This window comes from Limulus polyphemus, unplaced genomic scaffold (assembly GCF_000517525.1).
Source record: "Limulus polyphemus unplaced genomic scaffold, Limulus_polyphemus-2.1.2 Scaffold150, whole genome shotgun sequence".
Classification (NCBI taxonomy): Eukaryota; Metazoa; Arthropoda; class Merostomata; order Xiphosura; family Limulidae; genus Limulus; species Limulus polyphemus.
The window spans coordinates 49,863-65,351 of NW_013665760.1; the positions used below are offsets into that span (position 1 = coordinate 49,863).

At 30.9% G+C, this 15,489-nt stretch overlaps 1 protein-coding gene across 3 annotated transcripts in view; it reads left to right on the forward strand.

Moving 5' to 3' along the window:
• Positions 1 to 15,489, forward strand: part of LOC106475842 (ubiquitin-conjugating enzyme E2-22 kDa-like) — a 43,099-nt gene that overhangs the window by 25,230 nt on the left and 2,380 nt on the right. Inside the window, exons 5-7 of one of the 3 annotated variants that reach the window (XM_013936526.2) lie at positions 1,212 to 1,276; positions 2,528 to 2,618; positions 7,796 to 7,821. In XM_013936526.2, the coding sequence (XP_013791980.1) occupies positions 1,212 to 1,276; positions 2,528 to 2,599 (137 nt within the window). In that variant the 3' untranslated portion in view covers positions 2,600 to 2,618; positions 7,796 to 7,821. Of the gene's footprint in view, positions 1 to 1,211; positions 1,277 to 2,527; positions 3,731 to 7,795; positions 7,822 to 15,489 lie in introns of those variants that run through there. The other 2 variants (XM_013936534.2, XM_022380974.1) reach the window with 2 other exon arrangements.

Consider the following 15,489-nt stretch of genomic DNA (forward strand, 5'->3'; position numbering starts at 1 on the left):
CATATATTATTTCCATGTTTCATAAATAACTTTCATTTCTGGTCGCCATATAGCTGTACAAATTGTTATTGTATAACAACCATTTGTGACTTTTCATTGCACAAACATGATATATACCAAAACAATATTAGTAAAAATAAAGAAAGAAAGAATAATCTAAATCAATATTCAAGGTATCAAAAAGATACAAAAATCCCTACATAATAGCCAGTAATTACTGAGTCAATCTTGCAAGCTTATGGTTAATAGCCACTATAAGACTATATAGCAATACTGAGTTTAAATGCTTTTATTAAACCCACATTCATGCAACTGACAGGAATTCAACATTTAGTTGTAGATAAAAATCATTCTTGTAAAGATTTGGCTACTTTTGTAGTAATTTTTGTATTCATCTCTACTTTGTTTCTCTACTTTTTTTGGCATTGCCATCCCTACACCATATTTAATTTTTGCAAATTTTTTTTTTATTACTTGTTGATAAAATTATTGTATTATATCTAAATCAATATTCAAGGTATCAAGGAGATACAAAAATCCCTACATAATAGCCAGTAATTACTGAGTCAATCTTGCAAGCTTATGGTTAATAGCCACTATAAGACTATATAGCAATATTGAGTTTAAATGCTTTTTATTAAACCCAAATTCATGCAACTGACAGGAATTCAACATTTAGTTGTAGATAAAAATCATTCTTGGAAAGATTTGGCTACTTTTGTAGTAATTTTTGTATTCATCTCTACTTTGTTTCTTTACTTTTTTTGGCATTGCCATCCCTACTAATTTTTGCAAATTTTTTTTTATTATTTGTTGATAAAATTATTGTAGCATGAAATAACATGTACAGTTCTGTTTAAAGCAAATACATAATACTAGTGCATCATTCAACAAATTTATTTTCCTTTGTATTTTCCCTAATAATGTATTGTATTAATTATAAGTTGACTATTTAGTTGCAGTTATTCATTTTGTGAATCCTATATTTGTATCACATGCTCATTTCCTTAATTATTTCCAATAGTGTGTTTACATAATATATATATATATGTACACTCCTGTTACATTAATTTACAACAAATCATTTGTATGTATGTATGTCTGTGTGTGTGCATATGTATATATTTATGTATATAATTTTTGTAATAGTAATACTTTGTGCTATATGATGTTGTGCAATAGAGATAAATAAACCTTATTATTTGCTATAGCACCTAAAAGTTATCCCGAGTTTGATGCCAAAATTAAGAGGTTGGTTGACATCGGAGTGGATGAGGTAAGAAACATTTACATTTTTTATGGTAAATGCATACAGTGTTGGTATTGTATATTGTTGCAAACAAGTAAATACATAGTGTTTATCACAATAAAGTGCATTTTAATTTTGTGTGTGTGTATATACAAATATGTGTGCAATTTGTGCAAAATCTTTCTGTTTTTCCAGAATACTAAATTTTTGATTATTTCAAAACATTGATTAATTTAGTTTTGTGTTATTTTTGTTTCAGGTTTAGATTAAGAAATTAAACTCTGACAAGTGAATTCATTGCATACGTGTTTAAAATTTCTGTTTGTTGGTTGATTGCATGTAGTCCAAAATCATTTATTGATAATCTATAACATTTAAAATATCTGAAAGAAAAATTAACATTATATTAGATGAACCAGCAATGGTTACTGCACAAGATGAAAGTGATATATGTTCTAATTATATGTTTTAAAAACATTTGATGGTCATTCCTAAGAAAGCAAAAGTATTTATGATTACTAATCACCTTATGGTTTTGGTTTTCCTTGTGTTTATTAGATACAGTCATCTAAAGGCTTATATAAAAGTAAATAAGATAGATATTGATATTAAATTATACATGTTAAAAGTAGCCAACTTTTACAACATATAAAATGAAATAACACCTGTGAAAAGGTGAATTATGGCATGTTTAAATAATTGAATTCTCTTTGATGGGCCAGGCAAGATGCTTGAGGGTCGTGAGTTCGAATCCCTGACCCACCAAAAATGCTTGCTTTTTCAGCCGTGGGGGCATTATAATGTGACAGTCAATCTCACTATTAATTGATAAAAGAGTAGCCTAAGAGCTGGTGATGACTAGCTGCCTTCCCTCTAGTCTCTCACTGCTAAATTAGGGACGGCTAGTGCAGATAGACATCGTGTAGCTTTGCACAAAATTTAAAACAAACCAAATCTATTTGATCTTCAAGCTCATTAGTTACCAGCATAATAGCATCTGATGGAGAGCAGTTATATGATAGGCAAAACTAATGTAGTAAAAGTATAGTTTTTGTTAGTTACCTAAGACATGTACTGCATAATACTTTACAAAGGAATATTTATACTGGTATTCAAAAGTGTATTACTCCTAAAAATATTTTTGATATTTTAATATCTGTTACTATAACGAATTTACCATTTAAGAACACTTGTGAAAACTGCCAGCAGGAAGTTGGGAAGTGTTTTAAGGTTTTTTTATATGTTTTTGTTTCTGAACATTAGTTTTTCCCTTTTCAGCATAGAGCTCGAGTGGCCTTGTCCTCTTACAACTGGGATCTGGAGAAAGCAACAGAATCTATCTTTAGTTAGAAAAATAATTGTTTATAAAGTAAGTTCATTTATTTGGTCAGAGAAAAGAACTGTTAGTCATTGTAATGCAAGGAACCAACAACTATTGAGAAAGTTGCATTTTTCAGTTGGTTAAAAAAATCTTTCAGTGTCTTCATTGAAACAATACAGAGGAACTGCTAATGCTTGCTGGCAATTTTTTATGATTAGAAAGATGTAAAAATTTATTGTTAAAAAATATTTCAATTCAGCTAGAACTTGTAGATACTGAGTTTGTAAGATATTGTGTGTTAAAGGAGTAAAGAAGAATTTGTTGCTTGAGATGAAAAAATTATATTATTTTTCTTGTATCAGAAGCTCCTGATTCTTTCTTATCATCACATAACTGTTTTTAAAAAGTGTTTCTGCCTTTTTGTGAAACTCGAAATGTATGATTGCCTTGATTTTAATGTTTAAAACTACTTAGGTTTTTCCATTATTGGTTTCTTTAAAGTTATTGAAACAGTTACTTAAAAATTAGCAAGGAGGTAATGAACTTTAGTTATCTCCATTGGTAATATTGTACTGTATTTATCATTTCATTATGGTTGTCTGTAGTATGTCCAATCATTTTATTTCTGACATCCACAAGTTGTTGATGCTCATAACATTAAATCTCTGCAGGTTTGACCAAATTAATAAAAAATACATCATTCAAGCTAGATTTTTTCGTCATTTGATGTTTTTTTTTCAATATAATTATTTATAGGTGTTTGTATTACTGTCTACATATGAAATTATGAAATAAAAACCCTTGGAGCAAAACATTTATCAACCTGTTGCAAATAGCTTGTCTGTTAGTCCTGTGAGCATGGGGTCAGTCCATTGATTGACCCCGTGTTGTAGAATTAATGTTTATTGTAATTCCAAATTTACTAAGTATATCTTCACAAAACCTGGCAAGCTATTACTATTAGCTATTAGGTCTGTTGTACACAAAAAATAAGATTTTTTAATAAAGTATTTTTACTAAAGCTTTGTCTGTGAATTTAAGATGTTAGTCTGAACTCAGACTCTGAATAGCTTGAGTGCAAGGTGATTTTCATGTTAAGAAGAAAAATACTTTTTCCATCGTACAGTTTTCATATTTCATTTACATAACCTCTAGAACCTCCTAAATGAATATGGTAAGTTTTTTTCTGTAAAACTTTATACATCTACATCTTATTTTCTCTACCCTAACACAAACTGTAGTGAAATCATTTGCATCAAATTTTTTTTTTCCCAGAATGACTGTGGATTGTTACAGATAGTTACAATTTGTATCCTAACAGCTTTAAGCTTCTGACATTTTCAAAAATGCTTTCATTTAATTTTACTGTTTAATTACTTTTGAATCATCAGTAACTAGTAAACTAGAATAACAAAGCAATAAATTATTGATGATAGCACAGCTTGAGTTATGGTAAACAAAGTATCAAATTACATAACACAAGAGCATCTCACATGCATACCTCTCAGAGACGTTTCTTTTTATTTAATTTTTTTCATTCATGTATATAAAATACACATAAACACAAGAAATTTGGTACTTAAGTGTGGGATTTTGTACTAGATCATTGAATCTCATTGAAACTTAACCCTGATTTTGGTAGGATTATTTGTAACATGTAAAATAATTTTTCTAAATTCAGATATGCAATTTAGAATACACAATATTAACATGTAAGAAAATATAATGACCTAAAACTGTTACAATTTACCAGTTTTCTTACAAATCTATAATTGGATTAAACTTCCCTTACCTGGTCAAAGTGATCTCGGTGATAGCATCAGTGAATGTGTAGGTTGAATAAATCAGAAACTATCATCAGAAAAAGCTAGCCTTATATAGATATCAGTAAATTAAAACCTTTTTACTATTGATTATAAGTAATTCAATGTCTGAGAGAATTATTAACATTTTTTTGAAAGACAGGATATGATAGGAGAATGTGAATTTCTGGTTTATATCTCAATAAAGCGAGAAGATAAAGGCTCTGAACTTGTGTCTCACCAATATGTATATATTATAAGTTATCATTTATGCTAAATTCAGGAGACCATATAGGAGTAGAAAGACAATCTAAACAGGGCAATTCAAAGTGAATAAATGTCACATGATATGGAAAAGTAAAAATTGAGAGTTTATTTAAATATTTCTCTTTGATATTAATATATTAAAATTTGAATTATAGACTATATTTTGATGTCAAGTTTGTTAACGTACATTCATACTAAAGTTGTTTAAGTTTTGAATGTAACTGTGTAAAAATTCATGGTATGCACTTTGATCCCACCTGTGCACATAGGGTTAAACAGTTAACTGTGGTATGGTATAATAATTTAAAATGTCATAAGTCAGTAGGATAAATACACACACACACACACACACATGTGCATGTATATATAACTTAATGTTAAATCAATGTGTAATGTGTAGTTAGTTTTGTATGTACATCATTTAAATTTACTTTCATTATATGACATTGAGAATCATGCAGGCAAACACTCAAACATTAATTGATGCACTAAAGAATGAGTGTTTCTGCTGTTTTTAAGCCCCTTGTTTGGTTGCAGAATTTCTTTTTCACACAGAATCATTTCAAAAACATTAATAACTTGTATGTATATGTTCTTCTGATTATATGAATATATTGCTAAACTGATATGTATTTAAAAAATTTTTTACGTAACCAGACTGTGTAGTTGTTGGTTTCGTTACATTACATGTCATGGAATTACTTGTAAAGAAGGTAGAGTACGTGATACATCATATTTCTCATTCATTGTCCAGGAAATCACTGTATTATCCAATAGCTAGTGGACTTCACAACCTGAATCTAAATTGTCATATGTCAAGTGTTATGGAAAGTTAAAGTTTTACAAATCCTAAGTGAGGCACTATGAATATGCAACAAAATATTTAGCCTCAATAAATGTTATAATATTTTTTGTTGTTTTTGAAATCAAGTTGTTCGCATGAATCAGCTTGAATGACATGTAAATTTTCTCTACAGTCTCTCTCTCTCTCTTTCAGCAATAAAACTAAAGTAACTTTTGTGTACATTATGAGAAGCCTTTTCTGTACCTCCACTACATACTTTTTTGTGTATTTCAAAAGTTAACTCTCAGAGTGTTATTAAAATATAGAAATGTTTCTGTGTTGTTTTTTTTTTAATATCAGGATCTAGGCGTGTTCAGATATTTTGTGAAATCGGAAAGATTAACGAGCAGAATCTCACTGGTCCATTTGCATTCAATCACTTTTTTGTAAATAATGTAATCTTATTAAATGCACCTGTTCAACCTGAAAAACAGCTCAAGTTTACTACAATTCAGCTTTATAACTTTAGCAGTATTAGTTGAAAGATATTAGTTTGAAGAAAGTAGTCTGTATTTAATGAAACAAGTGAATAAAAACCAAATATCACATTAAGTATATGAATAGTAAATTTTTATCATTTCTGACATAAACAGTATTCATGTCATTACTTGTATTTACAGTAATTCAGGCTAAGCCTTTGAAGTTTATGTATCAGAATTAGATATTAGTGACAAATTTTTTATTGCAGCAACAGTAGCTGGTTTATTTTACTTTTATCTCTCAAAAGATGTACAAATGCATCACTGCTTAAAAGAGTACTGTGGAGACTTAAAAAAACAGTGGAAATTTTCCTTAGAATAAAGAGTGTATAAGAATGTATAACAAAACTGTGGTATTTCCAGGGGGGTTTTTTTTGCTGTTTAACAAATGAAATTTTAAATAAATAAATTAACAAAATAATCATGTGAGGTGTCTTTATATATATATTTATTTTTCTTTATATATTTCAAAAAATGATTTCTAATCAGGTGTTCTGTAAAAGTGTGCATCGTGTTTTATGATGAAGGTTGTAGTGAATGTATGAAGGTTACAACAATCATATATATATATATATATATATATTTATTTGTATAGAATTCGGTATAACTGCCAAATATAAATAACAAAATAAAATTTAGTGATATTGCATAACACTGCTGCAAGAACCTGATGTTAAAGGAGGAACTTTAGGGTCGACAAAACAGCAACTAAAAACATCAAATAGAAGCTTAATCATTGATACAGAGCATCTAAATACACAACAAAATTACACAAATGTTAATGTTTTGCTTTATTTGATGGTGGATTCTGGAAGACACCATTTTTCCTTCATTTTCTCTGCATAGAGAAAGAAACACGCATTTGATTGTCATTATAGGACACACCTCTGTCCTTTGTGCACTCTGTGTTGTTGAATCCTATGCTTAGAAGCTGTCTGAATCTGGATAAAAAATGTGAAAAAGATCTTTGAAAATTTAAAAAAGAAACATATGGAGAAATATATAAATTATACATTTTGTATGTTTAATATATACAGTAGTAATGGCTTACTATAAAAATGTCAGTCCAGTAGCCATAATTATATGAAACAATCTATGGGTAAAATACTTGATACGATACTTAAAAATTATTTATTTGAAAAGGGGAATAGGGATCATCAAAAATTTACAGAAACAAGTTGAATAAAAAAAAGTAAATAAACTAGGCTGAAAATAGTACCTATTATCTTCTCAAGCTACAAATCCCTATTTTGTGTCTCCATGTCTACAGTATGTATCAATTTTAATTGAGTCAAAATAGGGATTTGTAGCTTGAGAAAATAATGTAGACACTATTTCCAGACTAGTTTATTCACTTTTGTTGATTCAACTTATCTCTGTACTTTTATGATGATCCCTATTCTCCTTTTTAAATTAACAATTTTTAATTATCTTGTTTCTTAAGTTTTTTATGTCCAATTATGGAGAATAAATTTTAAGCTACATACGTGCATATGCATTCAGTTGAATGTTACATGTTTTTCAACAGTTTACTGCTGCATTGAGCCAGGTGGTTTTGTGTCTGAGGTTTCATATAAACAAGCATTTAGCAAGTGTCAAGTACAAAGGAAGTCACTCACAAGGACATTGCATATATTATGTATTTATAGCCATGTAAATCAACTTTCAGTGAATAATAATCATGTATGAGTGATGGACATCTGCATTTTTTCATTTAGTATATTTGTCTAGCTTTTGGTGCAAAATACTGAGCCAGTTTTACTGTAGGCTTGTGAAATAAAAATATCAATAATAATAATTAAATATTACTAAAATATGCACTCACAATTTCAGTGAAGTACGAAAATCAGCAGAATGACTCATCAATCACAAGAGTAGAGAAATCTACCATGGTAATTATCTTCTGTTAGAAAGAAAACTCACTAAAATAGCCGCAGCAAACCGTATAGAAACAAAGTACAACAGCGAACTCGAGAAACAACGAAGAACTGCGATCTCGATAAATGATGAATCCTCAATGTGGCAGTTTCCAATTAATACGCTATAAGTTTCACAAGTTGTTTTTCAATTAATGCACATTAATAAAACACCGGATTTTTTCAATGGCGGAAAGTGAAGGACTTAGAGAAATTCTTCAGGGCGAAAAACGAAGGCGCATAAATTAATTTTTAAAACTACCTTATGACATACTAAAACTACCTTATGACATACTCAATATTGTTTTCATTACTATTGCTTATTTTCAGTAAAATGTTCGTAGCCGTTTCTTCTGTAGCGCTGTTAAAACTATAATCAGTACTAATAAGGCTGGAGACACTGTTATAAATATACATATTGTTTACTCTAATAAAATGAAGCGTTTCCGACAAATATAATGGTGCTTAAATGGCTTCCACATTTCTGCGATGTTTGAGCTTATGTTGGTAGCGAAGAAGAACTTAGAAAAATTTAGAGGGTGGAAATCTCGACTTTCAAGAATCAATTTGAAAATAGCCCTAGAACCTTCGTAGGAATTTTTTAGTAGTTGTGCATAGATTTTGGCGCAGTTTACATATTCGATTTTGGTGTAAGCTTCGGTGCTTGAGTGGCTTTGAAGAAAAACTTGGCCAATAGCAATTAAAAAACTGATCAAATCTTCCCTTCTATTTCAAGAATCAACATAAAATTAGCCCTATGATTTGCGCAAGAATTTGTTTTAGTAGGTGTGCCCAGGTTTGAGTAAAATATTCATAGCCGTTTTTTCTGTAGGCTAGTGGAACAAGAATAATGCGAATAATAATAATAATGTGAAAAACAAATGGATTTCTCTAACAATCGGAAAATCAATTTTTTTCCTATTATCTAATATTTTAGCAGCCTTAGCCATTGAGATAGAAAATCTTGAGTGTTGTTTCAAGAACAAGTCTGCTTTTTAAAATGATTTTTGTCCGTATGTTCTATTAGAATTTTTGTGAAATTCCTGGGTGAACCCTATTATGAACCACGATAATGGTTCATAATAAGTGAAACTGCTCATATCAGTCTTCAAATAATTTTTTCATATATTGAGTATGTTAGGCTACAATTATTTTTAACATTAATTATTGGCAAAACATGTAAAATATTACTATATTTTAATGAATATGTATATAAGTTTTCTTATACTTCAAAATTTCATTGTCAAAATACGTGAGTGTTAGTGTAAGAGACGTATACATAAATTAGTCTTGAGATATTCAAACTAATGTTTTAAGCACAAAGGAAAACTAGAAGCTGGAGAAAACATTTTTCAGTTTAACGTTTTATCCAAAGGGGTTGCTTTAGAACAAGTTAGTGGTTAGCGTGCTGAACTGTCAATTCGAGGATTCATGGTCTGCGTTTCGTTGTCGTAAAATTTCGCTCCGCATTTTGGAACTGTATACGAGTTATAAAAGTGACCGTCAAGACTCACTATTTGGTCAGAGTAGCTCAAGAATTTGCGGTGGATGCTGTTGACCAGCTGCTTTCCCTCTAGTCTACGAGTTCGAAATTAAGGGATGGCTAACGCAAATAACTCTTGTGTAGCTTTGCGCAAATATCTGAAACAAACAAACAGAACACGTTAATATGTTTAATCTAGACACTAGCGATCAAAAGTTATGTTTGAGTTGTTTAGGCTTTCACAATATTCCTCTGCAATGCACAAAAACTATCGAGAACTTTCATACATACACTGAAGTACAATATATATGGCCTGTTTTTTTCTTAGGGTATCCAATTTTCCTTTTTTATGTTTGATATCTTATTCAAATACTTCAGTTATATTTTGTTTCAGGGTTTTCAGTAACGTTTTCAGATTTTTGTTTCCGTAGATATGTTAATTTTTGAGTCTTTTTTCATTCTGGGAAATGAATTATAGACTGATTGAGATATAATGAAACCTAAGGAACTGATTGAGATATAATGAAACCTAAGGAACTGATTGAGATATAATGAAACCTAAGGAACTGATTGAGATATAATAAAATCTAAGGAATTTTCCAAAATGTATGTACAGTTAAGTGAAGTCACAAGATTCAACGTAACAAATATCTAACATTTCAGTTTTGTAAGCAGTATTACAGGTAATTTATTTCAAACTAATAGAATTAGGCCTACTTCAAGGTAGCTTTTTCTGGAACACTAAGCGTGCTCAACAGATGAACATTAAAAACAGTAAATCTCCTGAACTGTAACTAACTTTTCTAGAGTTGATAAGACTGTCGTATTCACTGAAATTGGCTGGTTAATTTAGAAGAGTTTTCATCTTTATCCATATTTTGTTATATTCTCGATAAGGCTAACGTAATTTCAGGTTTCGAGAAAATTCCATGGATAATTAAGATCTGTCAGGCCCCACAGCGGCATGTCTGCGGACTTACAACGCTAGAATCCGGGATTCGATACCCGTGGTGGACAGAGCACAGATAGCCCATTGTGTAGCTTTGTGCTTAATTACAAACAAACAAAGATCTGTCAGTCAAAATTCTACACCTACAAACACGATAAACTACTCTATAGTATAGGGACAACAAAAAATGATGTGTTAAAATTATTATCAGCTTTATTTTGAAGTAATCTCACACAAACCGCCGGCCAATATTATCATGTTGTTATTTCTTTATTGTGAGCCTCGTGTATTTTTTCTGTTTTAGTTAGTTACACTGAATGACAATTAATATGTCCCACGGTGAGTCAGCGGTAAGTTTACAGAGCTTCAACACTAAAATCCCTAACAACACTAACAAAAGAACAACAGTGATTAATGTATCGGTATTATACTTGTGAAATCGTTGTGAATAATAATATTTTGTTCACTGCGCATTTATAAAAAATAAGGCTTAAGATACTAGTACTTGAAAAGTTGGTGTTCTTAGTAATGATAATAGTTTTATTTAATCAGTAATTTACCTAACTAAAACTGAAAAATGTGGATAAGAATGAATAAGGTGCTTTCGTGAATTTCTTGAAAATATACATTGTTATACGACTGCAAACTTAAGTATGAAATGAAAAGAAAACATTTCCCCGAAAAAATATTGAGTGTTTTCATAGTTTTTGAAGACAAAATCTAATATAAGAAAAACATTAAGCATAGTTAAATTTCAAGTTTTAAAGGTAAAAACTGTTTTATTTGGTTTAACAGAATTCGGCTGTTTCTTGTTTTTAATATGATTAGAGCAAATTTCAAATAATTCGGTTGTTTCTTTTTCTAAAGTGATTTCCCACAAACAAAGACTAAACGTCACCAAAAGATTGATTAAGTTAAGATTGATTTGAATAAATGTTTAATTCTTAGAATTATATTGCCTTTTATTTGATCATTAACTCTCATGCTAACAGTTAAATGCCAGTCCAACGTTTGAAAATCTTGTGATTTCTTCATTTATTCCCGAAACTCTTTAGTAAACATTTAATATAATTTGACTTTGAACTAAACGAGTAAATTGGTGCATGAACGTAAAGCGTCGAATCACGAGAACAGATTTGTGGTTAGATATACTTGTTCTTTATAGGCGACTTAATTTATAATGTATATTTTGTATCTTATTATCATGTGTACCGATTGTAGGCTTGACTGGGTTGCAGGCTATTGTAGATTATATAGTAGAAAATGATACCCTCTGACTTCCGGAAAATAGGTTGTATCGGTATCTGTACAAGCTCTTCCTTTTTTTTTTATATTTATACCAAAGTTAAGTATTATAGAGCCTTAGACATTCAAATACATCTTTATATTTGCTATATCACGTCTTTTCTCAAGATTTTCAAAGATGATGTTCCAAACTTCTTAACTTTTACTTCTTTTTTGTCACATTTCTACGAAGCTCGGCCCGGCATGGCCAGGTGGTTAGGGCGCTCGACTCGCAATCTGAGGGTCGCGGGTTCGAATCCCCGTCACACCAAACATGCCCACCCTTTCAGCCGTGGGGGCGTTATAATATGACGGTCAATCTCACTATTCGTTGGTAAAAGAGTAGCCCAAGAGTTGACGGTGGGTGGTGATGACTAGCTGCCTTCCTTCTAGTCTTACACTGCTAAATTAGCGACGGCTAGCGCAGATAGCCCTCGTGTGGCTTTGCGCGAAATTCTAAACAAACAATCTACGAAGCTATAAAAATAACATATTCAAAATATAATCATTTAGTTTTATTTTAAGCCGATAACGTATTCAACTGATGATATGTACAAATGTTAATCGAGAACTCTTTCTTTCTTGGTAATAGTTTGAAAATTCTCAGAACATACAAGTGAGTTAAGAAGTCAGTGTTAGTATTCGAAGAGTCCGAGTAATGTAATGATAGTTAATCGACTATAGATTGATCAGGAAGCAAGATTTTTGACAAAGTTTGTGGACACATACTGTCGCAGTCTGTCTTAGCCTTCGTCAAGTATTTACTGTCCAAGTTGGGATATGTATGAGCTAGGAAACTGGAATCAGGAATCAAGAGGTCCGACAAATTTTGTGGACAAGTACTGTCACAGATTGTCTTAGCCTTCATAAAGGATTTACTGCCCGAGATTAGATATGAAGTGAGCTCGGAAACTGATAAGTCTGTCGACTGTAGATTGATAAATAATCGAGAGTTCTGACAAAGTTCGTGGACGCATGTCGTTGCAGTCTGTCTTAGCCTTTGTCAATGATTTACTGATGATAGAGTAGCTTAGATTTAGGTCTTATTTATCATCGTGATTATTCAATAACATACTGTGTGTTTTTAATACCATTAAAGGGTTGAACTCCAAAAATTGTTATATTGGACAAATAACTTTATATACACAATACACGTACACAATATCAATGCTTTAATAAACCATCAACATTCATTTTCGACATGTTAGCGACTCAGCTGTCAATACCAAAAGAATTAATTGACCAATCAGTTGCATAAGAATATATCTATCCTTATTAAAACTGTTGTGTGTCAGTAGCATTGAAGACACTAGCTCCGGAATCTTGATGTTTGAGAATATACATACATATATATAAATATAGTAGCCATGGACAGCAAGTATATACTCATTATTGTATCCACATTCGCACGACTTGCGTTAAGCAATAAATATTAATAATTATCAAGTAGCCTCATTCATCTGTTCCTCAAGAGAAACGTATAAAAGCCCTTAATTAAGACATCAATCAACAACCCACAGAAAGTCTTCTACTCATAGTGCTGCTGGAGGTTAGCATGTTAATATTTTAAAATGGTCTCTTCTTTGTCACAATCATAATTTGTGGTTACATATAAAAAACATACCCTTAGTATGTTTATAACCACTTCTCCTCCTCTCTACAACGGTTAATTGATGACAATATTGATGCAATCTGTTTTTGTCTCTCCTTTTGTTTTAGCTGATACTAAAAAAAAATACCCGCAAAATCTATCACATAATTAACTTTCATAAGTGCTTCCATCCATCACTTCTGTTTTTCTTTAGATTTATCTACCACAAACCTATATTCTCTGTGATTCCTTGCCTTATATTCACATTAGTTACATCGATTTGTTCCCTGTCGAACGCGGTGAAGAATAGATGGGATTCAAAAACTAGTTCGAGTCGACATAGAGGAATAGACGTCTTCATTTCTGGAGCTATTAGTCAAACTCACCAAATGAGCAACACGTGCCTTCCGAAACATCCCTAAAGCATTAATGTAAAATCACAGGTCCCATGTTTCTTTTAATGTCACTCTCACTTTCCTTTTTAATAAGTGAGGCTGAAAAACAACCAGCAAATTAACTTGCTTGAATTTATTTATGGTTTAAAGATCACTAATTGTAAAAGACGCAGAAAAGTAGAAAGTTAACTTTCGTCGTTTTTATTTTCACAGAAGGTTTTGGTTACATTATTAAACAAATTACATAATTTACATTTTTTGGTCTTTTGAAAATCAAGTAATTAAAAAAAAGAAGGAGTAACAGATAACATAGGTCAACTTCTATCGCTTGTATAGATTTTGCTTAGTTAAAAAGAAACCTTGAAAATAATTTTTTTCGTGATTCGTTTTTCTCATAAAAAAGTTGATGGTTGATAAAGAAAAATTCATTTTTACAAGGTTACAGATAAGTAACCTTTTACTGATAGCTTTTGAATTGGTCTTACAAATCTTAGATGATTAAAAAGATGTGAGATATAACTCAACAGAAAGCTTGATCTAAGTACTATTATTTATAACGTTGATATATGTTATTTTACTGTGACTTGTTTGGTTTGATTGATTGCTTGACGGTACAACGTGACTGTCACAGTTTTAACAAAGGTATGTTTCTAAAAAAATAATAAATTGACGTTTAATTAAAATACTAATCCTTGTGCAATATTTTTGTATATTATATTTTAAAAAGTGTGTTTTTAGAAGCACTGTTAGCGTTTTTCGACCAATACCTTAAAAAATCCAATAAACGCACAATTTTGATAACATATTTGTTTGTTTTAGTGCAGAGCTATACAACGAGTAATTTGCTCATTATTCAGCGCGCTGAACCAAATTCCGGCTTTTAACGTTGTGAGTCCGTAAGTTTAAAGCTGACTCAACGGGAAACCACTATTCGATTGTAAAGAGTAGTCCAAGAGTTGTTGTTGGGTGATGTTGATTAGCTGACTTCCCTCTAGCCTATTACTTCAAAATTCGGGAGGGCTAGTGCAGATATCTCTCAAGTAGCTTTGCGTGAAAACTCAACAAACAAACAATTCTAACACTTTAAGCTGTGGCAGTTAATCCCTTAGCGTAGATGGCGGGTGCTGCTGAATGCCCGTATTCTCTATGGTCAGTATTTCATAATTAGGGGCGGCAGCAAATAGTCGTAGTAACGTTGCTATAAATAATAAACAAAAAATACAAATGCAAAACTGTGTAAAAAAAATTATATATAACACAGTCTGTTCAATTTTCTGCAAGTTTTACGTTTTAGAAACGGCAGCGAAAACAATGGACGGATTTTTCAGTTTTCAGTCCACGTATTTTTACACTTCCGAAAAATGAGTAATAAATAATCAAATATTTATTACGTGATGTTAAGAGTGCGAAAACCTGTGAGGTTTCTTTGCTTACGTCTTTTAATAAATCGATGTTTTTAAAGATCGGTGAATCGTTATTTCTTTTTCTAGCTTTAAAATCCCAACTGACTATCCGCAATACACACACACATCTCCCCTGAGACGCCATTTGCAAATAAATAACACCGCAAGAGCAAAATGTTCTTGTTTGTATTGAACTGATATTAAATTAGAATATAGAATATATATAACGATATCGGATAGTGCATGTTTCAATACTGAAGTGTTTTAGCAAGGGTTCCATGAAGAGATGTTCATCCACAATGAACCGTTACCTTTATTTCACAATATTTAATTTATATTTGTAAGATTTACCTAATGTTTTAGCAAGAATACATTGGGTCTCACTTACGAACTTTGACGTTTATTTAAAAGCATTAAGACATCATCAGATTCACAAATATATATATATATATATACAACAAACTTCTCAAGTTTTTAAAAACATTGTTTTATTTAGTAATTACTTT